This window comes from Platichthys flesus, chromosome 19, assembly GCF_949316205.1.
Source record: "Platichthys flesus chromosome 19, fPlaFle2.1, whole genome shotgun sequence".
Lineage (NCBI taxonomy): Eukaryota > Metazoa > Chordata > Actinopteri > Pleuronectiformes > Pleuronectidae > Platichthys > Platichthys flesus.
Genome location: NC_084963.1, coordinates 15,487,687 through 15,513,276, shown reverse-complemented (window position 1 = coordinate 15,513,276; position 25,590 = coordinate 15,487,687). Strand labels below are relative to the sequence as shown.

The 25,590-nt window shown below is 40.8% G+C and overlaps 3 protein-coding genes across 7 annotated transcripts in view; 2 read left to right on the top strand and 1 right to left on the bottom strand.

Moving 5' to 3' along the window:
- The window catches only part of erbin (erbb2 interacting protein), a 53,382-nt gene extending 49,227 nt beyond the window's left edge, over window positions 1-4,155 (top strand). For both annotated transcript variants that reach the window (XM_062413422.1, XM_062413423.1), the window contains 3 exons: window positions 137-229; window positions 359-433; window positions 1,118-4,155. In XM_062413422.1, coding sequence (XP_062269406.1) covers window positions 137-229; window positions 359-433; window positions 1,118-1,225 — 276 coding nt within the window. In that variant the 3' untranslated portion in view covers window positions 1,226-4,155. The remainder of the gene's footprint in view (window positions 1-136; window positions 230-358; window positions 434-1,117) is intronic.
- A 1,939-nt stretch (window positions 4,156-6,094) lies between these two features.
- On the top strand, window positions 6,095-15,689 carry srek1 (splicing regulatory glutamine/lysine-rich protein 1). Of its 3 annotated transcripts, XR_009924704.1 has the most exons (12): window positions 6,095-6,345; window positions 6,502-6,635; window positions 8,635-8,750; window positions 8,837-8,986; window positions 9,532-9,710; window positions 10,523-10,653; window positions 10,729-10,831; window positions 10,919-11,026; window positions 11,605-11,676; window positions 11,847-11,961; window positions 13,510-13,712; window positions 13,879-15,689. XR_009924704.1 is itself a non-coding variant. In XM_062412650.1 (11 exons), exons 1-11 carry the CDS (start codon window positions 6,218-6,220, stop codon window positions 13,651-13,653), a joined length of 1,377 nt encoding a protein of 458 aa, XP_062268634.1. In that variant the 5' UTR covers window positions 6,095-6,217; the 3' UTR covers window positions 13,654-15,689. The 3 variants fall into 3 exon arrangements, 2 of the variants coding, with proteins under 2 accessions (XP_062268634.1, XP_062268633.1); XM_062412650.1 differs by having other exon boundaries at window positions 10,922-11,026; window positions 13,510-15,689; XM_062412649.1 differs by having other exon boundaries at window positions 13,510-15,689.
- LOC133974857 (interleukin-31 receptor subunit alpha) lies at window positions 15,456-23,441 on the bottom strand. Of its 2 annotated transcripts, none has more exons than XM_062412647.1 (16): window positions 23,298-23,441; window positions 23,133-23,180; window positions 22,829-22,891; window positions 22,597-22,714; window positions 22,331-22,476; window positions 22,088-22,224; window positions 20,334-20,475; window positions 20,049-20,137; window positions 19,538-19,745; window positions 19,225-19,413; window positions 18,277-18,408; window positions 17,896-18,054; window positions 17,228-17,374; window positions 17,020-17,104; window positions 16,833-16,905; window positions 15,456-16,736 (listed from the first exon to the last, which is right to left on the bottom strand). In XM_062412647.1, exons 1-16 carry the CDS (start codon window positions 23,371-23,373, stop codon window positions 16,386-16,388), a joined length of 2,163 nt encoding a protein of 720 aa, XP_062268631.1. In that variant the 5' UTR covers window positions 23,374-23,441; the 3' UTR covers window positions 15,456-16,385. The 2 variants fall into 2 exon arrangements, with proteins under 2 accessions (XP_062268631.1, XP_062268632.1); XM_062412648.1 differs by having other exon boundaries at window positions 19,225-19,410.
- Window positions 23,442-25,590: the final 2,149 nt, after the last annotated feature.

Below are 25,590 nucleotides of genomic sequence, written 5' to 3'. Positions count from 1 at the left end.
ATCAAAAGGTCTTTTTATGCACCAGAATTTGAGTCCTTTCATTGCAGAAGTACATTAGCTCTAATATAGGAAAGTAGTGTTATTATCAATGAATGACTGAATAAATAGTAAACGAAACTATGTGGGTGTGTTTCAGTTCCGTGTGAAAGTGGAGAAGAATCCAGAGCTGGGCTTCAGCATATCAGGAGGAGTGGGAGGACGAGGAAACCCCTTTCATCCAGATGACAATGTAAATACACACCATTACTAAGATTTATTGTTGTAGTGCCCTGCATTATTCTCATCTGCCTTCTACAACTCTTGTCAGCTTAAGATGTGCAAGCAACGTTTTTTTTTTAAACATTCTTCATCCTTTCAGGGCATATATGTGACAAGGGTCCAGCCTGAGGGACCGGCAGCCAAGATTCTTCAGCCTGGAGATAAAATTATCCAGGTATAGAGATCAACAGTGTGTTTCCTGAAGTTCAAATCCCATTTTTTTTTTTGTCTGAATAGAGATTCGGATCATTAGCTGCAATATTGAAACAATCCAAGGAAGACTTACCATATGCTACTCAATTCTGAAACAATGATATTTGCTCTTGTAGTAGCCAGAAGACTGGATGATAAAAAATATGTAATAATAATGTATTTGCATGTTGAATCCTCGTGTGTAATAGTGTCAAAATGGTGTGGCTTGCTGTTATCATTGAAATGTTTACAATAATGGCGAAAATCGTGTTGTAACTGTTGCACCCATTGTATACATACAGGACACAAACTACAACATATTGCAACACGATATTAGTATTATATAAGTAAATTTCAAGAAAATGCACACTAGCAGTTTTTGTCTAGGGATCATTTGCGATTTTGGGAAGCGTAGTTTCATCACTGTTAAACTAATTATGTACAATGTTGTACCTTTACCTTTTTTTACAATATTTTTAAAAAAAAAAACGTTTATAGTTAAGATTCATTTCGTGAACAGGAAATGTACCACTGCAGCCAGAGCCGTCCTACAAGTGGGCGGTGACTGCTACACTTTGTTTAACTGTTGCAGAATTCTTGGCAAAGTCTTTGTAAAAAGTTACGAGTCTTCAGGGGTTTTCACCGACCTTTTTTTCTTTTTCCACAGGCAAATGGCTACAGCTTTGTGAATATCGATCACGGCAACGCAGTGTCCCTGCTAAAGACGTTTCCATGCACTGTGGATATGATTATCTTCAGAGAAATGCAAGCATAGACTCAACCGAGACTGAACTGTGGAGTGTGCGTGGGGGATGTGAGGAAAGAAGAAGAAGAGAGACGTTTATGTCGTCTCTAATATTTTTTTATACACAGAAGAGTCTGATGTGTCGATTTCCGTCAGGACTATCCTACTGGAGATCTTCACAGTCTTGATTCAAACTGGGAAAACCACTGAATGTAGTGGAACCATGTGAGGGGGCAGCAAACATCTGCAAGTACGAGTCCTCTAACGGCCATCACTGTGGTATATATATTTTTATACAAAAGAAGCTGAAGATGCTCTGATGCAAATAATTACTGTGGTCTCTGTACAGGTCATTTTTTTCTTAGTCCAAAACTCTTTAAAATCCATTATCATTATTTGGGTTATATTTCTGCGCATGGACATGAATTGACCACTAGGAGGGCATCCACTCTCCTGTTATTCACTTCGACATTTTTTTTTTTACACTTTTATTTAAGATGTTGAAACCTTTTTTTGGGGGGGGGATCTGCCAAGCGGTTTATATGGAGGACAGTGGTATGTGCTTTTCACGTGGAGACGAATGTAGATCAAGGTGGTGATTTGATTTTGGGTTTTTTTCGGGAGATTTTTTTTTGTTGCTTTTTGTCTCTGTCTTTCAAGATCAAGGAGTTGAGAAGAGGAAAAGATCATCCGCCTCTGCTTCCATAAACCTGTGAACACGCTCCAGGTCACATACACCTGTCCTCTGTCCAGCTCAAATATCCTCACAGCAACTCAGCCGCTCAGCTCATCGCCTGACGTGGCCACGACCTGTGCCGTTTGAGACAAACGGATCAAAGGAATCTCTGGATGTGATAATTTAGTGGGATAGGACTGGGAAATTGAACGGAAGGCTCCTTGAATCTGTAAATTGTATCTTATTTGTTATTACGCGCTTGTTAAGTGCAAATACGATGCATGGCACATTTTACAAGAGGTAATGTACAAACTATTTCTTGGCTCAGCTTCTGATTTACTGGCGGTGGCTCACAGTCAGGATATTGTCTTGGCCCTCTATAAAATGACACCATATCAGATTTACACACAAACATGAGATACAACATGTCCGTTAGTGAACTGAGAAGTCAGATTTCTTTGGTTAGAGCTTGACTAACTGCCCCCGTCTCCAGTAATCACTTCTAAGAGAAGCCAACAAGCTGCTAGCTGGATCCTTGCTTAAAAGACGGATATGGGAACGGTATCAGTCGTCACGTCTCATCTCTCCGCCAAAAAGCGAAAACGCTTATTTCCAACAACGTAGATCTAAAGCAGAGGAAGCGGTGGGTGGTTCTCGTTAACCAAAGCAAGTTTGCTGTGGAAAGAAGGCGAAAGCAGAAGATGACTAAAGAGAGCTGCTGGAATACGTACATTTTTAAAGTTTTATTTTCAAGGGCTTCATCTTCCAGGCAGCCACTGTTGAGGTGTGCGTTTGTTTTACAAGGGTTTCAGCATCTGGCAGTATCTTTTTCATTTTTCATTTTCTTTACATAGGAGAAGACCACAGTTTGCCTTTTGTGTCTATACAAATGTTTTAATCCTCATTTTTACTCCTACCTTTGGAGCGATGTATTTTTTTTTTCTTCTTTGCTGTACAGAGAATAGAGTTGGGAGAAACAAGTTGTCAAGTGCCATAGACCTTGAGCTGTTTGAACAGGGGAGGACCTCTGACCCCAGAACTCGAGCAATAGTCACATGTCCACAAACCTCTGAGTTCATCTGCATAACGGCTAAAAAAGCAATACTTTAAAGCCTTTATTTTCATTCAGAAAAACACATAGCGGGGTTTTTTTTTTTTAACACAACCTTTTACTAGTCCCTGATGGTTTAACATGGTTTTTATATTGTGAAATGTCTTCTTCTTTTTTTGTAATGAAGCAGCACAGGACATGTGTATGATAGTGCTTGAAAAAAAAAAAAATCACATCTCTGCAATGTGTACAAGTGAAGTTTGTGTCACTTTACCCGATGCTTTTTAATGTCGGACACTTCGAATACCGCCGCTTCCGGTGTTCATCTGTGCAAAGAAAACAACATCCACTATTGAAAACCATCTGACTGTCAACAAATTGTGTCAGAGGAAAAACATCAAATGTTCCATGTACCTGTCAGTTGCATGAAATCAGCCTGTTGGTGGTAAATGATTACTCAGTGAGACGTGTTTCCAGAAAACAAGTGGAAATGATCCAATTCACGCACAGTGCAAAGAGTCCATTCAATCCAGCAGTACATTTTTGACCACTGAATAGTTTGTACAGTATATGATAGAAATTTTACTTTTTATCCTTTTTAATGAGTTGTCGTCCTGTTTGAAAGTGAAGCTGTGCCCTCAATTTATTAACAAAATCTTAAACTGGTCAAATTTATTTGCTGGAAAGCAACGAAGTAATGTGCAGTTCCCCACAAACAAATGTTCACAAAACATCTTATATTTTACACAGATTTACTGTTTCTTATTTGTTCTAATTTTGTTGGTAACTTTCTTAGAGTAGAGGGGGAAAATTGGGGGGGTAATGGTCACTTTATATTCACGGCAAAAACGTACAGTCTGACATTGTAGACAATCTACGGAGATCAAACATTTTCGTCATCCATGTTGGTCTGTTTCTTACGATTCCGTATTTGTTCTTATTTATTTAGAAGTCTTCTATGGACTTTAGACCTTATTAATCAAATTGTAAATACTCTAAGAAAATTTGACAAAAGAGTTATTAATGGCATTAGTGACTTGCGATTGTAAAACCAGCAATAAATTGCAATGCAGAGGCACCTGTTTTAATGTATAGCTAGTATTTCTAAGGTTTCTGTTGAAACCGTCACAGTGAGAGGATTGATATGCATTTATCCAACATTCCAGATTTTGTACATAATTAACTGTTTCTGAAGTAACCTGTGGAAAATAAACTAATGCTCTTTACCAACAATCCTTTGCTTTATTTCATTCACTTGGTTTGAGCTAAAGGGGGAAGTTATAGAACTGGGATGAGGGTGAACCTCAAACAATTTTGCAAATAAATTACTTGCATAGAGAACATGAGAAATGGACGTGCGTGTGTGTTCGTGTTCTTTAATCGTGCACTTTACACTTTTTTTTTGCTACGGCTTGTTATTGCAGTCAATAATGAAGAGGTGGTTGGTTAGACATGTAGTAGTCTGTGATAAACCAGCAAAGAATTCCATTTGATCCATGTATGTATGATGCGAGTTGCTACCACAGGGGGGCACTGCAGGGCTCTCAGTGGTGGAGGGGTTCTGTGCTGGCAGATAAGTAGAAATGAACCACTTCCTCTAAAACATGCACAAGCCAACTAGAATCACACACAAAGCAACAATGCTTCCAACATAATAGTTTCACCTGTAACTACTGACAAGCTCATCTCTGTAGTATCTTCTACTCAGTGAGGGAAGATTTCTTGAGATTTGCTTGTGTCTGGTTACACACCTTTGAAGAGTACATCTTGTACAATAGCTTGAGTGATGACTGGTTTACTGATTAAGACACATTAGAGCAATAGATGTAAGATGTGATCTAAACACATCTATGAGACTAGAACAAAGTGAGCATCTAAGTAAACTGAAAGCGTGTTTTAAGGACATATAAATGTCCTGGATGTGGCGATGGTAGGAGCTGATCATAACCAGAGAAAACAGAAAGATGGTAGAGGAAGTCGAGGAAGTCCGTGAAAGAAAACACATTGAAAGGTCACAATACCTGATAAAACCTTTTAACGCATTTAAAAAACTGAGTTTATCTCCAATATTCATTCGGGAAACGATAAAAAAAATTAAGAATTCTAACCCGAGTTTGGTTTATTTGTGTCAGTCGCAGCTGTTCTGGTTCAGGAAGCAGGCAGTCATGGGTAATATCCACCATTCACTTGTTTCATTCAGTTGGAGCACCACTGAAATCATTAATATACTTATTTCCCTTCATGCAAACCAGTATGAGTATTATACGTACCTCTTAAAGTCTCGGTGTGTAGAATTTAGTGACATCTGGTGGTGAAGGTGCATGTTGCAGCTGAACCAGTTTTTTCCCCTGCCATTTAAACTGCTCTATACTCCAGCACAGTAGGTGGCGGCAACGCGCCTGTTAGCTGGTTTGATAACTGCTCCAACAACTGAAAGAACTTCCGGTGTTGTGCCGAGATCTGCCCAACGAGAAATGCATTAACCTCGCGGGAGCGCGCACAGCTACAGTGGAAACACGCTACCTGTCGTCATCGTCTCTATGGCAACGTGCTGATAGAAAAGTACATCATCTTGTTTGTTGGTGTTTATTAATGATGATAAATAATCGTATTGACTCAATGGTTTATTAGACTCAGTTGTAGGAGATACACATCTCAGCAATTAATCAAATACACAACCGCCAAATAATGATTGACAAAGCAACTCTATTTGTAGACATCTATAAACGTGCTATATAAATGTCAATAATGCGGAAATATCTGTCATACATCACATGGCAGCTTATTTTTAAAGAGAAGTTCACACAAAGTCAACATTAAATTAAAGACATCAGTTCAGCAGTGCAATCATTTATTTCAAATTAAAGGTAGAAAGAGTTTCATATAAAAAGTCACACTTCAACAATAAATAACGACCCTATAAACTTGAATAAAGCTTTATTTGACTGAGTTAGACAGTTTGGGATTGTTCCACATTAAAAAGCTCAGAAATATTGGAAATAATGAGTTTAATAAATCATTGATGACACAATAGGATCATATATCGTCAATTATAAACACAAACCAACAAGAATATATCATTTTTAAACATAAGATTTCGACTGTTTGCGTGTTTCCACTGTGGGCGTGCGCGCCCCCGCCAGGTGCATGCAACTCTCGGCGGGCAGACGGATACCTCCGCCACACCGTCCGCCCGGATGAACCGTGGAACTCAGCTCTGTGCGGCGGTGAGAAACAAACATTAAACCCAACACCACCGGGACCGATTTGCCAACGTGTCCGTCAACTGTGCACAATGAGCGGGATCCCGGGCACCGCCGTGGTCCAGGTCACCAACCTGTCCTCCGCCGTGAGCAGCGAGCAGATGCGCACCCTGTTCGGTTTCCTGGGAGACATCGAGGAGCTGCGGCTCTACCCGCCCGAGTAAGCACCACCTCTCCCGGGCACGCGCCCGCAAGCAACACCGCGGACCTGGGGCCTCCCCGCGGTCCACGCGAGAACAACCGCAATAAATCGTCATCCCACATCCACTGTACAACTAACCCGTCCTCCATCTTTACTCGCTTGTGTCCTCCACAGCAACGCGCCGCTGTCGTTCTCGTCCAAAGTGTGTTATATAAAGTACCGGGAGCCCTCCAGTGTTGGTGTGGCGCAGCATCTCACCAACACTGTGTTTGTTGACAGAGCTCTCATAGTGGTGCCATGTGCGGAAGGTGAGTGCAGCTCGCACAGACACACACACACACACACACGACATGTGGACCTGCCCCCCCCCCCCCCCTTCTATTCAGTCGTTTGGTTGTTTTTCTTCTGTTTTTCACTCACATGGGAAATTAGCACAACTTCCAAATGGCTAGTTTTTCTGCTACAGCCATTGTTTTGTTGTTTTGTTGACACAGGACACGGGTTGTATCAGCTCACTTAGCTACCAGCTAATGTTCTCACAGAGTAGGTCTGTGTATGGGGACACACCGCGGTTTGTGCAGACATCACGAGCCACGTTTTCAAGCTGCAGGACACTTCACTATCCAGGCTACCGTCCCTGTAAATACCTGCCATAGCTCATGTTACACAGGCAACTGCTATTTATGGGACTATCCCATAAGAACACAGCTAATGTAACCGCCCTTAATCCCAGTTTTCATTTGTGGTGCTCCTTTTCTTTCAATGTCTCCCTCTGGTGCCACTGTTGTTCTCCTGTGTTCAGTGAAACAATGATAATCACCTCTAACCTGATGCTTTTTGTCCACGTGACTCGTGGATGGCTACTGAGTTTATTAATTTGGTTTTGTATGTTTTTTCTGTGTGATTATGTGTGCATATCAGATGACTAGACTGGCCCAGCTGTTACACTACACTAGCCTGAGTCAGGCATTGTTTTCCAAGCCACTATCCCTGATCGGGCCAACGCATCCTTCAAGGGGGAATGTGACCCGGAGAATAGCCCGCTGAGCCTTCCAAGATGGACACCTTGTCTCTTTCGTTTTAATTTTTTCTTTTCTTTTTTTGGTTTGTTTCCTTTCATACTTTCCCATGTTGTCCACTCTCTACTGTCTCTATCTAGAAAACTACAGTATTGCTTAACTCTAGCGTTGTGTTTATATTTGTTATTTTGGTTTGTTGTTTTGATTATTGTCCAACCCCCACCCCCCTCTCTCTTTCCGCTACAGCTGCAGCTTGTGTGTGATTGAATTCTGTCCAGGTTGCTACGGCATACCGGTGGGATGTGTGTCACACATGACATGGGACATGCTAGGAGGATCACTAACCCTTTACTCTCCCACTCCTGTTGCTGTAGTCAGGGGGCTAGACAATAACAAAGTGAGACCCAGTAACTAAGAACCTCACCAAATTTCAAGATAGAATCTTGTATTTGCCTCACAGTCACCACACCACAGCTCTTATTTAAATATTACGCGTTTAATAACACAAATTGTCCATTTAACATATTTTCTCGTGCCGCGTGCATTCACGTTTTGCGTCATTACCCTTTTTAAGAAAAATTTTCAGCACCGGAAGTGTTGGAAAACTTAAATTGTCATTCATCCACAGTGCCTCAAGCTGTTGTGATATAAATTTGCAGTCACTAATCCTCTCTTCTCTAACAGAAAAGGAGGAGCAAAATTCCTAAATTCCTTGTTCTCATAGCCAGGTCTTGGTTAGCATTTCCTACAGTTTTTTAAATTGTTGTTCTTTTCTGTATCTGATGTCCTGTGTGCTATTAGTGATGCAGCCATTTGGGTTGTCTAGTGTTGCACACCTTTACATCAGTTCGAAACAATCCCCCCCCCCCCACACCTCACGGAAACGCGCCCATGCTTGATATAGTATGGTTCATGACCAATATGTTTCCAGTACAGGTGAATCATGCATCAAAGTGTTGACTCATTCTCTGCATTGTGGTTTTTTATTTTTTGATCTATGAAAAGAGACCAAGGACAAAATCAGTGTTCTTTTGTTTGTGGGTGAAAGGTTAAGATTGTTGCACTTGAAAATAATAGTTCAGATTGACTGGAAAGAAGAATCTGATACAAGCCCAGTAAGGAAGCTCTGTCACCAGTACACCATGAGTAGACGGTAGCACACTTGTAGGTTGTATGGGGAAGTGTATGCTCTCTTTTTCTCTAGAATACAGTGGGCTAATTGTGCAGACATAGAGGAAACAGAAAATTCCCTCTATTGCCTTCACTAATATCTGCTTCTGTCCTGCAGGAAAAATCCCAGAAGAGGCCAAGGCCTTGTCACTTCTGGCACCTGCCGCTCCAGCACCAAGTCTGATTCCCGGAGGCGGACTGCTCCCGATTCCGAGTCCAGCTCCGATCCAGACCGTGAGTCCGCCTTTTGAGGGGTACTCTTTGTGTTGTCCATAATTTTGTGTCATGTAAGTAAAACCTGTGTGTTTCTCCACCTTCAGCTGAACCTTCCGTTAGTGAACCTGATACCAGCAGCCAGTGTTGACTCCACAGCTTCAGCGCTCTCCCAGCCCCCCCTCATGGGAAATGTGGATCCCTCCAAAATTGATGAGATCAGGCGGACCGTCTACGTCGGCAACCTAAACTCACAGGTACACTTTATGGTGAATTAGTGTCAGATAGAGGCTTTAAACTCAATGTCACGATTATTTCAAAGCCCGCTCGTCTGTCGTTCCTCACACAAACCTTTATTTAGTTACTAGTCGATTGTGGTGGATCATGAATCCGGATTGTTCCTGACACTTTAACCCTGATGCCCTGGCTCTGCAGGTCACGTCGCGTGAACTGCGTGCTCACAAAAAGTTGGACTATGTATACGTGTCTCATAAACCCTAGACTGAATCAAACAAACACAATGTACACATCTTGTCCTGTACATGTCCTCATAACTTCTGATTAGTGTTTGTGTTCTTTGTTGACAGTGAAGTGAGCGCAAGTCAGTGGGGGAGGGAGGACATGCAGCATTTTACTACAATTTCATAATGAACCAATAGGTTTTTTTTACACCTTTTCAACAATATTCCTCCAAGAGGGAACAATCAGCAGCTCTAATCGGGTTCAGACAGAAAATTAAACCTTTACGTTCTGCACCATTAAACGTTATGTTATTCAATTTTGATCATGGTTCTTTCTTCAGACCACCACTGCGGACCAGCTGCTGGAATTCTTCAAGCAGGTGGGAGAAGTAAAGTTTGTGCGGATGGCAGGAGATGAGACACAGCCGACGCGTTTCGCCTTCGTGGAGTTCGTGGGGCAGGACTCGGTTGCCAGAGCCCTGACCTTCAACGGAGTAATGTTTGGGGACAGGCCCCTGAAGTATGTATTTTACCGTTAAATTATCATTTTAAAAGGAAGCCCTGCATCTTATTAACACTAAGCCAAATTTATTTGATGTCATGATTAACCATTAAGACTTAAGTTACCCAATAAAAGTCACACCTAAATTCTAGAGCTTAATGGAGATCATGATAGTTTCCAACATTTACAAAAACTAAAATGTCTTAGTGTCTGAGGCAGATAGAAACATGAATTAAAAAAAACATTTCATTGCTTAAATATTTGGCTTTAATTATCAATCAACGCTTTTCTCAAAATCTTATAAAACAAAACAACTCCCCCCCCCCCCCCCCCCTCCTCCAATAAACGATGATGTAATCTGGTTCAATATCGTTCCCGTCTTAGAGTGTCAGCCATTGTCTGAAAGACTACTTCTTAACGATGTTGCAGGTTAGGAGCGCTAACAAAGCACATTTCCCATAACACAGTTAACCTATCGTTAAATTCCTGTGTAAGCGAGGAGGTGAATATATAACATTCGATTTCTATGGAGAAGCAAATCACTGCATGGTTTCAAGTGGGGTTTAACTTGTGTGAACTTTGACCCACGATATGTGTGTGGCCGTGCCCTCGTCTGGCTCCAGAGGGAGGAGCACAGAAACTTTGCACCTGGTTTTAAAAGTATATACTTGCATATGTTGCATAAGGCCTAAATCATGATAAGAATAAACTTTATTCATGTAGCACTTTTTAAAACAGATACAAAGTCCTATACTGGAATAAATGAGTTATGTACTCTTGAAATTCCCTTCACGGCTCTGTGACAGTTGATATCGTTTTATGTCTTTCAGGGTTAACCATTCCAATAATGCCATAGTGAAGCCCCCAGAGATGACGGCACAGGCTGCAGCCAAGGAGTTGGAGACTGTGATGAAGAGGGTGAGGGAGGCCCAGTCGACCATTGCTGCTGCCATAGAACCAGGTACAATGAGTTTTAGTCGTAAAAACATCAAAGTTGTGTTGCAAACAGATTCTGACTCTGCTGCTCTTCCTCTAGCGGACACAGAGACGCGATCACCCAGTCGATCTAGAAGGTCACGCCAGTCACGTTCCCGTTCACACTCAAGAACGCGCAGGAAAAAGTCCAGCTCGAAACACAGGTGTCCATTTAACGTTTGGTTAAAGATGCTACCAACTTTATTCTGTGATCATAGGATGATACCATTTCTGATTTTGTCCTGTCGTAGCAGACCGTCACAGAGGTCGGTGCCAGGGATTCAGCCCCACAGTTCACGAAACAGCCACAAGAGGCGTTCTCGCTCCAGAGACAGGAGACACAGTCGCAGTCGCTCCAGGTACGTTTAGAACAAACAACATAAACGGTGTCACTCTCCAAAGGATCTGAAATCAAGTCCAATCTGGACCTGCTCAGATCCATTAACATGTGACCCAACGTGCACTCGTGAATAAACACACTTGCACAATCAGTTTTGTTCTTGGAAAAGTATCATTCCATCTCAGCATCTTTTCTCCTGCATGGGTGGTTTCAGCGCCATGTAAACAGACTGTGTGTACGGTACAGTTTTTTAGCTTGTGGCTGTAAAAGCTAATACATTCTTGGCACCTTTTACAAGAAGCCAACCCACTTAGTCACTGCTTTCTATTTCTGTCTTTGTGATTCATTCTGGTTGTTTGAGAGGAAGTGAAGTGGTCAAAGGAGATGTCATAGGCTTTTATAATAAAATAGATCCTGGCGCCTGGCTAGGTTTCATATCTGCTGATTTACATGTTCAAAATACTGCCGATTGGTTTTAATACCTAGTTTATTACATTTTTACCCTTGAATTTATATAAATATATTTTTGACTCTGTATAGAACGTTTTTGTGGGTTGCCATCTGTGCTGTGCTCTAATCCAGTTAATGCGTTGTCAGGGGCCACCAGAGGAGGAGCAAGGATCGATCCAGGAGCCCTCGGAGGAAAGTCAGATCACCATCAACAAAAAGGTAAAACCCTTAGAGCTCCCTCTGCTGAACAAAGTGACCTTTAAAGTTCCTAGGTTTGTCCTGAATCATTTCTGTGCTTCTAGGTAGATTTATCAGCATGTGTCCACAATATAAATCATTTGTTTGTTGTCTGCAAGGTTGTGACTGGTATTTTATTGTTGCTCTTTCAGAAGTAAGAAAGACAAGAAGAGGGAGCGCAGCAGGGACAGAAAGGAACTCTCCACGTCCAGGAAGAGGAGCCGCAAAGATGACGACAGGATCAAAAATAAGGCGAAGCCGGCAAAGGTAATGAAGGTTTAACACTCCCTCATGCTCATACCTGCCGATAAAGTATCCGCTGATGGATCTCTCGTCTTCGAATTGGCAAATAAAGCTTTCTCCCTACTGACAATTTAATGAACCAAGCCGGGCCTCACTAAAACAGGCCTGAGGAGCTAAATGAGGTGTCTGCAGTGTTGTAGAAAGCAGATGAATGGAAGGAGCTCCCTCCAGAGTTTTCTTCCCTTCTTACAGAAGAAAGAAGACATTAATAAAGACTTTGTTTTCCTTTCTCAGTGAACTGATCTTCAGGGCCGACAGATGTGCTCAATAAACAGACATCTGCCAGCAAATGGAGATGCAGTTTACCTTGATTGTTATCTTTGGGAATCATCAATAAAGAGTTACAGAACAATTTAATTTAATAAAGTGTTTGAGCAATGAATTAAATACAAGTAGTTAGTAGAATCTTATATCACATCATTAACAATTGCAGCTCCTGCTCGTCTGTTGTTGTTTAAGAACTGGTAAAAGAATATGTGACTCAATCACTTTTTATCCTGTGAGACTTAAAGGTGAAGACAAAAAATAAGATGGAATCAACATATTAAGTGGGTGTTATTTTCATGTCATAAAGAGGCTGTAGCCTACAAATATGACGCTAAAACAGCATGCAGATTACACAGAACTGTGTAATGGGTAAATCATGTGCAGGTAATTAATTCCAATTTAATACAGTGCTATTTAAAACATTTTCAACAACAATATACACTTATTTCAGCAACGGCTGAGTTGGCTTTACTGGACGGGGAAAATACACTATGTGCTGTCGACCTGAGGAGAGGAGCTGAAGAAAACACATTAACTATATAATAAAAAAACAGCAACTAGTCAATTTAATTCAGAGTTAATATATTAAACAATCAAATTGATTTATGAAGCAAATAGTAAAGCATCAAATGTAATTATGTAACCCATCCCTAAAGTGTCGAGAGTTTTATACCAATAATACTGTGTAATGCAGACTCCCACTGTGCAGTCATATGACTACATTTCTTAGCAATAACCCTTACATCATCTCCTAGTGTGTCTCTTGACTTTCAGCCCTCAGACCAAATAAGGACATGTTTCCATTTATAACAGGTGTCAGCCAGTAATATACTGCTCATCATCATTATACAGAGTTGGCGTGTGAAGGAAATGATGCAAGTATTTCAGTGATGAATATTAAACGGCAAGCAAATCTTTAACCTTAACCTTTGACAATCGTACTAGATACAGAATCAAACATACCTGACAATCCACTAACCTTGATTGTCAGGTGGACCTTTTCACTGCTCCTTTGTCAAACCACCACAAACACTGACCTACTTTTGAAAGGTGACTGCTGTCATACAAAGAGTTTTTCCCCTTCCACGGATTTAAATCTTCCTCACAAAATATATGTAGCTGATACGAGACATTTAGCTTCTAAATCACCGGTGGAAGAGTTTCTCAAGGATTTTTTCTGAGCTTTTTTTTTCTTGGCTAATTGGCTTTGATTGTTACCCATTCCAATGGATTTTGTCACTTCAGGCGGAAATCAACTACAAGAGAGACGAAAAGGACGAGTACGCCAGCGAGCGAGACGACTCAGCCAGCGAGGATGTGACACTATCGCCATACATCCTGCACAACGGCAGCAGCAAGACTCACAATGACGTGGACAGCACCAAGTGACTGTTACAACATTACTGAAGCCAATCCTGTTGCATCAAGGGATGTCATCAACCCCCACTGTGTGTATACATGCAGAAACACTGGATAACCACTTACATGAGTGTGTGTGCGTGCGTGTGTGTGGAATTGAACTGGATTGCATGATATTGTACATATTCTGCAGTGTCCTCCATCAGTTTTGTTCACTGCTTGAAGAACTCAAGCATTTTTATTGTTTCTATGTAGATAGGAAAGCTGGAGGCACCTGCATCAGCAGATTAGAGACGGGCCTGAGCCAGCCTCATCATCACAATCTGTAACCACGGACTTCTTAATGTCTCCCACACGACTTCCAGAGCTTTCTCAGAAACGTCATTTTGAAGAAAGTCATGAAGGAACCGAGCAGCAGTCCCACAGGAAGGACGGAGTTCCTACTTTATTGTAAATGGCTGCATTTGGTGTTTTTAACCCTGTCTAATCGTCGGTTCCTTATCTGGTCTTTCATAGATCACCGTTTTCCAAGAGAGTGATGCTGCCCAGTCACATGATGGTTATTGGAAACAATTCATACTAATTATTACATAATCCAGGGCGTACCAGTTAAGATAAGGTCGTTTTACCAACTCAAACAGATCCTTTGTTAGCCAGCTGAATTTTGTTTAAATAAAATAACTATTCCTCTCATTTGTCATTTGTTTTGACGGTGAGGTACAATTAAGTTTCTCTCTGTCTGTCCGAGGCCTCAAGTGTAGTTCTTATTCTGCTGCTGCGGATTTATGAAAAGTGACGGCAACTTCCTACTTTCTGAGTGAGATCAGTGTAAGATCATGAAAACATTGATGGTGTAAAAACTTGTGTTGCTGCTGAAGTGCTCACTTCCCTTCTGTTTAATGACTTAGTGAAAGAATCTGCTATTCCCTCCATCATCCGCCAACTCTGCGTCGTCTACGATTAAGTGTTGATTTTACGACTTGAAGTGCTGTAATTGTGAGATTGGAGAGTGAACTGTTTCTGTGAACCGGTCCCAAAAACAATGTTAAAGATCCATTTTTCATTTGGTCAAAACATGAATGTGTTGCTTCACTTCCTGTTTGTTTTTTCCCATGCGTGCTCATGTTCTTGCTTTTTTAATCTTTCTCATTGCTAGTAGCTGCCACAAGATCCCCTCGTCTCACGTCTTTTTCCTGTTGTTGTGATGGTGCGAGAGATAACTAATTAACTGTTTTATAGTTACAATTCAGGCCTGTACTGTAAAAGGATGTTGTTGTGCAGAATGTGCGTCGGCTCCAGAAAGTCGACGCTGATGCTGAATTCCCTCACGAGACACGTCACAGCGCAACATAACGCTCACAAGCACAGAACGGGTCAAGAAGTGCCTCGAACATAGATTGTACAGAATACTCTACTAAACTATGGAGACATATTGACAGACGCAACCTGAATTTATTGTTCTGGATGTTAAATAGCTGGAGTGAGATGTGATATATGAAAGTATTGTCTGTAGTATTTAATAGCAAAAGAATCTGAAGATATGGTGGATATTTTTTATTTCAAATGTTTTGTTGTCGTCATGTTGAAGTGAACAAAGCCAGTGTTTAATAATGTGTCAAAAGAGAATCTGTAAACTGGCCCCACAGCGAGGAGAGTTTCTACATAATCTTGTCATACTATGAAAGTACTTAAAAAAGGAGACTTAACTACTTTTTGAACGTCTTTGCCAAATTCTCCGTCTTTTCTGCTTTTACAACTCCACCCCCCTGCTTTTCTTGTTTTTAAACGAGGATTCAGTTTGAATCGGTGAACATGTGATGAGGTTAAGAGCATTTCCAACAAAACAAGAGGTTTATTTTTTTATACCTGTGTATCCACCACATAGAGCATATACTGTAGAAACATGACTTTCTCCCGCCGGACTGGACTGGGGCGCTCGATGTACAGATTTGGTGACACTGTTTCTTTTTGAAGAGCTTGAATGTATCTGATCGTCCTCAGATTGAATCTAACAATATATTCATTCTGTTTCCAACGCAACACTCAATAAAGAGACTTTTCATTCAGATGTTCTTCATGATAAGCTTGTTTGTTGAATCCTTATTTACTCTAGTTAGTCTTGTAACTGTCCCTTTAGCAGTTGGCACTTAATGCACTTGTAGTTTGGTTATAGATTATCTACAACTCATTGAATCCAAGCTGTAGACTTGCAACTACCAGCACCCCCACACCTCAAGGATGTGTTAAATTAATAAATGAACACATCTCATATTATATAATACTGTATTACATTGCATATTGCAATCGGACACTGTTTACTGTTTTGCATTTCACTTTTTACTTCACTTTTTGTATCTTTTATCTTTCATAAATTTTTATTCAGAAAGGTTTATGTCAAAATAAATGCTACTTTGTATAAATAAGGAAAAAAGTGAGTAAATAAGTAAACAGTGAGTAAATATATACTGGTTTTCTATTTTTTATTGCTTTTCCTATGTATGTTGTATTTATTGCGTTTTATGTTTCTATGTTCATTGTAAGCACCAATAACCAGAGCAAATTCCTTGTAGGTGTAAACCTACTTGGCAATAAAATACTTCTGATTCTGATTCTGATTCTGAAACAGTAGTTCCCCCCGACATTGTCCAAATCTGGACTGTCACTTGACTCTGACATTCATTGACAATAGAAAATCGTGGACATCTCCTCCTCCTCCCGCGTTGAACTGAAACTTAATTGTCCGATGTGGTCCAATGTTGACCTCAATACGTGTCCTGTGGATCAGTCTCTGGGTTCGCCGGGCTGCCCTGAGGCATCTGCTGCTGGAACATCTCCATTGTTGTGTAGTCACTTGAAAAGGCACAAGGGGGACTGCGGAAGTTGTCTGTAGTGTGGTCGGGTTCGATATCTCCAGCTGGATGCTCTTCGATGTCACTATGGAACCAGGTCATTTCTGGTGAGTGTCCCTCCTCCTCCTCCTCCTCCTCCTCGTCATGGAGGAGCACTAACACTGATGCTAATGTGTTGGGAGGGACCAAAGCTTCCTTCTCTACTATCTGAAGACTGTCCGTGGACTCTTCTACGTTCAGGTGTTTGAGGGAATCCAGGAGTTCCTGAGTGGAAAAAAAACACAATCCACCAGTAAACAATCCTTAATATACTGGTTTATAACTGGAGATACATTGTCTCGTAATAGCACAGAGTCTTACCAGTCTTGCTATTTTCTGCATTGCATTGCTGTTCAAAGGGTTCGGTATGCTGGGCCACAGGATGACTTTCGCTCTGGATAAAGTAGAAATGGGAGGTAGAGAGTCACAGAGTAGTTTGAAAGTAGATTTGTACGTGCCAATGTAAAGAGTATCTGAGTTTGTGCAGATTTTGATATGCTTAATGTACCTCTTTATCATTATTGATGCAAAAAACAGCACAGCGGCCACAACAGCAATGGGAATGATGTAACCAGCAAGATAACGAAAATATCCTGTGGAAAGAAAAACATGGCGGAAGTTACACTATTGGTAAAGACGTGTCTTTGGAATGTGATGCAAATCTGCAAATCTGAAATTTGATTTAAAAGGTTGAAAAGTTGTAGGATCTATATCACCGTGGTGCATCTTGGTTTTAAAGATGCAGGTTGTGCTTCGTACTCCTGCTCCTGCCTGGGTGAAACCTGATATCTGGACCTGGTAGGCTGTGCCTCCTTCCAGATCCCCCAGTTCACAGGTGTCAGACTGTGGATCCACTGTGATATCTGCAAAGAGGGACAGTTTTTAATACGTTAATATATACGATAATATATTTTGATCGTGTTGACTTTCTCTTTAAGTATATCAACATCATGCCTCAGCACCAATGGCAGCCAGTGGCCAGAGGCATGTTCTCGGATTGTCCAGTTGTCCTGTTCCTGTGAACCCCGATATCTCAAGATCGCCTTTGGCGGAATTTATCAAATTTGGCTTAAATATTCACTTAGACTCACTGATTGATTGGTTCGATTTTGGTGATTAAAGATCCAGATCACGGTGGCTACACCAACCATGTTTCTTGCCTCTTGAACATGTGGTATCTCAAGTCTGCCTTTAGGGAGTTTCCTCAAATTTGTATCAGTTGTCCCTTGGACTCAAAGATGAAGTGATTATATTTCAGTGGTCAAAGGTCAGAGTGTATGTAGACTGAGACAGCACTGAAATCAGCTTACGTTGCTGGAAGCAATCCATATGTTGTCCTGTATATTTATTGTATTTGGGTCAATTTGAGGTGTATGAGACTCACTTCTCTCCCTATACGTCCCCCCGTGGTGGTACTCCGTGTAGTGGATCATGTAACCCAGCAGGAAGCCTCTGATGTCGTCCTCCGGGATGGACGACCACTGCAGCACCACTGAATTCCTCGTCATGTTGCAGATGCTGACGTTGGGAGCGCTGACGGGAGCTTTGCAGCCACAAATTCAAACAGTCAGACTCTTTTGTCATGGACTTGATAAGAAGAAACTCACAGCATTGGCCTTTTAGATATTACCTTATTAGATGGCCACAGTAATCGTGCAGAGATATTCATTTTCCCCAGTGAATGGAGCCTTATGACTTACTCTTTTATACTTTATACAGTTAAACAATGAGAGAGTGTGAAGACAAGAGAGAGAGTGTGTCTTACATCCTTGGACGGAGTAGAACTGTGTCGTCCCGTAGGTGCTCTCACTCCTGTTGATGTACTTGATGTTGCAAGTTTCCTTGTTTGGTCGTGTGTGCAGCATGAGGCTGTATCTCTTGTAAGGCTCCAGGGGCTCTGCTTATTTCAATGAAAGCAAAGGAATGAGCTCAGAGAAATAAAAGCTAAACACACTGCATCACATACCAAAATCAGCTCTGTCTCCATTTGTTGTTAGTTTGCACTTTGCAGGAGGATGCAAAAACTAGCAGACAGATTACCACCAGCCTTGATGGAAGGATTTGGAATGGGTTAGGGAAGAACCCATTGAATTAAGCTGTGGATGGAGTTCTTCCCCAGCCCCCACTCTCTTTAACATTGGGGGATATGAGGGTGTTTTTAAAAATAGTTTTTGATTACTCATAGAGTTGTATGTGAATCTAATTTGGAGCTTATCGATGAGTGGGTGCAATTTAGTGGGGATCCAACAAAGAATCTGCATCTAGTGGATTTAAATGTGGCTTCATTGGGGGTGCAGGCGTTTTCAGTCGGTACGTAGTATGGATTTTGATAGAAACCTGTAACTACCTGAGAAATGTAATAGAGCAAGTCACACGTTTATACAGACTGTATCTTCCGAGCATTCACTGATAATGGACGACAACTGACAACATGCACTGCCGAAATCCAGTAGTTAAAGTGTTGGAAAATAGACGAGAGATTTAAAGCCATGAGGCAATTAAATGAACCAAAGTAATCTTGTCATCTAATCCTGTGAGGTTCAAGATGTGAACCCTCGTCTGTTCGAAAAAATGTTCACCTCCTTCATTTGAAAAAAAGAAACACCACTTAACATAATCCATCCCGCAACCACGTTGTGGGCAAATACCTGGTAATACAAATGAGTCACATGCAAATCAGAGCTGGCCAGAGCATGTCCATATATGCACAGACCTTGTAAAGAAGATAAGGTCCTCCAGTTGTAAGCGTTCTGATAAAAGGACATGGACGCTCTGTGATGTCTCTTTCTCATCCACTCAGCAGAGAAGCACACGTAGGTTTTGATGAGATCGTCTTTCCAGTAAACAGTAAGAGATGTGTTGCTGTGGACGGTCACGTTCAGCTTCCCCTCTTCAAGACCTGCTGATGCAAAGGTTTCATCGTTTTCAATCTAATCTCAATAGCCACAGGCCGTGTGTGTTGATGGGGATATTTGATTGAATTTCTTTTGAAAAGGCTGAGCTGTTGTGAAACTGAGCGTACTCACTGTGCACGTCCTCTCGCTGAGGTATCGTGTGGCTCACTGCTGGGGAGATGCTGGCGTTGTTCCACGCACTGATGTTGAGACGATAAGAGGAGAAGGAGAGAATAAGTCTGATCTCAGGCCGAGTCGTGTTCATCCGCTCGCACGGACCCTCTCCTGACGCTTTAGCAACGGTCACATAGTAACCATTGTACGACTCTGTGGCAGGAAACTAACAAACAGGCTCATTTTGTTATCAAGCTCACATCAGCAATGTGCACGCACGCAAAAGGCATTGTATTCACTTGAGAGGAGAGAAAAATCTGCCATGATTTTCTTATTTTCAAAGATAATTTTCTTTTTTCATAAAGAAAAACTTGGAAGGTTTGTGTGAATCAAAAGAAATAAAAAAATAATATTTCTATATTAAATTATCATGAATTCAGATTTTTTCCCTCTCAAGTGAATGGATATATTTCCCCGTTATATTTTTGAAAGGTGGAAAATGAAGGGAGATGTTTATTAAAAAAATTACCTTCCAGTGCAGAGAGAGCAGCCTGCTGCCTGTTCTCTCTGTGATGTCACTGTCTTCAAGCCGGACGATGGCCGGCTGTGCTGTCAGCTCTGAAAGAGGATGTTTAGTTATCGCAAAACAAGGAACAATATGTCAGAGGTTTGTCTATAGTGGAGTAAAATCTATTTAAAAACAAAAGTCTGTTGTCAACTGCCTCTTATTTATTTATCATGATTTATTTCAATTAACAGAGTGGACAGAAATCATTTATTTTACATTCAAACAATAAAGTTGAAACAAACTGACCTGATGGGACCGTGTAGGACTCACTCCATGGACACTGGGAGCATTTCTCAGTAGTGACACATTGTATTTGTACAGTGTAGAACACAGAAGAGTTTAGATTCTCCACGGTGCATCCCTTTTCGTTATGGGATTGAACTGGTGGCTGTGAAAAACATAGAAATCAACGAATGACAGAAGAATCCACTTCCTTTTTCTCTCGACCAAATATTTCATTCTTAGTCATTGTTTCCCCAAATTACCCTGATCAAGAGTTTGCCCTGGTTCACATGGCATATGTGCAAGGCTGGCTTCACAAGATTGGGCTGTGCTCACCAGGGTCCTCCCCTTGGTGGCAAGGGTACAAACCCTGGAGGCCTACTCAGCCGTTACAGCATTTCTATCCAGAGAGCAGGTATTAGCATCTTTACAGAGCAGCCCATGCACAGCCCATCTTTTCAAAGGAGACATATTCTGCTCATATTCATGTTCAGGATTTTAATTTGTGTTTTTGCTTGTAAGGGTTTACCTGCTTAAATGTTCAACTGTCTAAATGCTTGGTTTTATTTCCTGTCTCTCTAACCCCCTGTCCATTAATATCAGTCTGCTCTGATTGGTCGGCCGAAACCACTCTTCTCTGATTGGCCAACGGCTTCCAGCGTGGACTGCTCTCAATCTACATGGCTTTGTTGGGGGGGGGGGGGGGGGGGTATTTTAACCATGATGATATGACCACTGACCAGGAGTTATTTTCTGTGGGGTGAAGGGAGTTCTCTTTAACATGAGTATTGTGCTTTTTAACAATGCAGAACTTAAACATTCACAAAACACCTAGAACACACTAGAGGAAAGTGGATAGCTAAAACTGAAAAAGCACAATATGTCTCCTTTAAAGTCCCTCTTTTACATGTTCCAAATTATTTTAGGGACGGGGGGTTATCTCAAATGATGCTGATTTATGTAGATTGACCAGCTCGGCCAAATTGACATGGGCATTGGTATTTGGAGGTTTCAGTTTTGGAAGTGGAAACTTTTTCAGATACGGCTTCGCTTAATAAAGGGGTTTGCAGCCTTCTCTGTAAATCAAGGAGCCATCATCTGTGACATATTGAAACTTTACAACTTTACAAGATCCCACATTGTCAGCTTTACACAACAGGTCATGGTCCCCACAAGATGTATCCAAATGAATTCCCTGCAGCTCTTCAGGCAGGTTAACATTTCACTGATCCTGGTGTAAGTCTTTAGAAGGTTTTGTTTGGACAATCATGCTAACAAAAGGTTTCCCCTAAAGACTTTTGAAATGCCATCCTCATGGTTAAATGAGGGTAAAAAGCCCAGGGGATACACTACCATGAAATTTGACATCAGGACTTCCACACATGAAGGAGAATCTGTGGAAACCTTCAGTTGTTATAAAAACTCAAAAGCTGTTTAGTTTGTCCAGTTTGGACGTCTGTAAAAAAACATGGTGGCCTCCATAGAGAGGACCCGCTCCGCTAAATATAAACTATTTAAATATAGGGCTCACTCTAGGGTAAAGGAAACAACAATTCATAACATTTTGAATAAACATCACTAGGTTTATTTGATATTTAGTTTCTGCCATTAGATCCCTTTCACCTAAGTCTTGCTACTGGACAGTACTGGAAGGCAACATCCCCGTTTGGGTGTCAACAGTAACCCAGTCCAGCAGTTAATCCACATAAAGTTACAAGTTAACTTGTATTTCTTCTGCACAATGAAGTATTTAGTGTTAACAGGTTTTGAATACTGACCTCGGTCCATAACAGGCTTCCCAGCACCTTATACCTCACAGAGAAATGCTTTACGACAGTCTGTTGCCAGCTCACATTCACATGTAGATTTCCCAGCCGGCGGCGGAAGGACACTTCATATGGAGGATCACATCTCACTGAAATACAAAAAAAATAATTTGTGTTTAGATCTGTTAAAGAGTTAGAAAAAATATATAAATATATATACCTATAAATAAAAATCAATGTGATCATGGGACTCACAAAGGCTACTCGGTGAACCGCTGAAAACTGCCTTTGTGCATTTCTCTGACTCGCCATTTTCAAAAACGATGACAGTCATGTTCAGTTTGTCATATACCTTGACGATTATAGAGGATTCGGTGATGTTGCAATATTCCTTTTTTTTCCTAGGAGCACAAATAGTTAGAAATGAGATGATTGCCTTTAAAGAATCATTACAAATATGTTAAATATTTGTGTTATCTCTCGTATTTATGAGCTGGAGAAGAAAAAAATAGAAAACTTACTTCTGTATCAGTAACAGTGTGTATATCTTCTCTGATGTGTGGTTTCCAGGTTTCCACACACACTCTCTCATACCACGATTCTTAAATCTACCAAAACAATCTAAATCATGGACTCCATCTGAAAGAGAAGCAGCAAAACAGTAATAATTAAGATAAAATAAAACCTTTTGTCCTTAAAAATGTCTTTATTGTTTAGTGCGGCTGATGACTCAACCTGCGATGGATCCGATACCTGGGTGAAGCCGACAGTGTTGATATTTGGAAGTTTCATTCTTTGACCGGCACATTCTTTGACCTGAAACATGGTATGAAAATGGTGTGAAACTAGATCAGTAATCCCCCTTATTGTTGTGTCATTTTTACAAGAATTTGTTATCTCACAGTAAAACAAATGAGAGATTATTCTTTTCTGAGAAGAGGCACTTTGTAATTATCTTTTACAAATAATGTGGTTCCTTTGAGAAAATGATATTTGCGTAGCTGTCTGATATCATTACTGATGATAGAGGCAAAAACATTGTGATAAAATAACAAACCATTAGATGCTTGAACATGAGAGGAGAGAAAATAAGCAAGAATCAGACCTAGAGGGGGAATAACAATGGACAGTAGATTTAACCCGTTAATTGGCAGACATTTATTAATTAGAAAAACGATATAAAGAAAATGCTAAATCCGAAGTTATTTAACAGCTTACTTACCAAGGATGAAAAGATGAGGAAGACACGAAGAACATCTTGATTCTAAAAAATCTGACTGAAATCTACGAGCGAACATGTTTCACAAGACCAACTGAAAGACTAAAACCAAGAGAGAGCGTGTGAGACGGTCTCCTACCAACACTCATGATGCCCCACAGACAAGTGAGAGCGAGGAGGAAATGTTTTTAAGGAGTCCTACGCTCACTGTAGAGGGGCGGGGGCGAGATTTCACACAGTTCATATAGGAGAGACTTTACTGTAGGCTCCCTGGAGTTTGCACTTCTTCTTTCCACAAATAGAGCTGCTGTGCACACGAGGCATGAGCATTTCACATCACACGTTCACTCTGACATGTTAGACGTGTTGTATAAACCGGGGGGAAATGACTGTCAAGTGTCAGAGCAGTGGATTGTTTAAATGGATAATTTCCCCTGAAGTTCTCTGTGACTACAAAAAGTTTTTCGAGGCCTATTTTGCTTTCAAAGAACTGAACTGAGTGACAAATTGCACAACTCTCACTGACAGGCATGATTGGCAAATGTTTCACTTTGAATCAGGGGAGGAGTCGTTTTATTTAAGAGAACAGATTTGCCTTTTCTTCGGTTTCTGTGGCTGAAAGAGCTGCAGTGAGAATCAGTTGTCAGAGTTTACCTGTGCGCTGAGAATAGTCACACTTATTTTAAATCTAAGTGGACATGGAGTACACATAAATATAGAAATTGCAATTTCCTTTCTGAAAAAGCCAAAACAATAAAAACCAGAATGGAAGAGTTGGTAGAGTACAAATATAATTTTATGTACATGTAAACAAAAGTAAAGTTTTGTTTCTGAAAACATAATAAAGAATGGCCGTGAGGGGCATGTGCCTGGACCCAACAGTTCCCTTAAACTCAATCAAGCTGCACCGAATCACACACGCTCATGAATATCAGTCCCGCAAATGTGCCCAATTTTTTCATCAAGATCCATGAATGATTCCCTGGAAATCAATGAAACGTAATGGGTTCTTTCCTGACCCATAGCACATCCTTCCCATCCACGTTTCATGGGGACCCGTCCGGCAGCTTTTGCATAACCCTGCTAACTGACAAACTAACTAGCAAGGAAATGGACAGGGGTGAAAACATAACCTCCTCGATGGAGACAAAAACTTTTCTTGTATTTTGTTTTGATAAAAATCAGTGTGGAATAAACATTTATACTCATATTAAATACACAACAGAACATTTTATCAGCATCTATGAAAATGCATATATGCCAGACTTTTTTCTGGTGGATGAGTAGTTAAAATAAATTATGTTCCAGACAAACCAGCTTAGAAGAAATCTGATTCCTTTGTATGAATCATCAATCATAGGTGAGACTGACACATAACATGTGAGAAATTGTCACTGTATGAAATCTGAGTTCCTTCAATGAGACAGGAATTCACAGAAAGATGCACTTTTCCAAAAATGTTTACTCATTGAGACGTTCTCTGACTTTACCTGGTTTCATAAATCATGAATCAGGCTGAAAATGATTAGTGATTACATACATTTTTTATCAAATCTGTAAAGCGTCGCTTCACAGAAACATTTGATCTGTTTCTTTTAACTTCTTCTTGATAATCATGTGCATATTCTGCTGGATCGTTTGTGCAGCAATGAAACTGAATACAATCCAATGACTGAAGATAAAGTATCTTCGCTCACTTTCTTGCAAACTACAGGCAGACAGTATCCATATTCTTTTCCACAGCCAAGCCGATTCTACTGAGATCAATTCTGTCCTATGTGTTTGTAGTTCTATGTTTGTCTTGTTTGTAGTTTGACTACAGCTTGCTAAAATCTGTATTATTAAAGGAACTACAACAAACTAAGCATGTCGCAAAAACAATTCTATTTGAAAAAACTTATTTTGAACTACAATTAAGACCTATACACATTATGGAAGCAGGCTGCACCTGGTGCTTGGTAAAGGAGCTCTTAGAAAAGTGTCACCAACCTAAGTAAGAACTACAACAAGGGACCTACATGTGCACATGCTGTCATGTGTGCTTTTAAAAATAGAATCAAAGACAGAGACACACACATGTACATTTTACTGCATGTTCCTTCTTCAGTGCTGAGCAGCAAACACAGGAAGTTCAGTTCACACTTCACCGACTTCAGATAGCTGGCCAATAGAATGTCATCAACGCTGTTTTATCAGGAGCTTCATCTTTAACACTGTTTTTTGAGCACGTCGCCAGCTGTGGAGCAAAGTTTGAAGCTTGCACAAGCTTCGTCTTTTCACGTTTTCTGCCATTGTT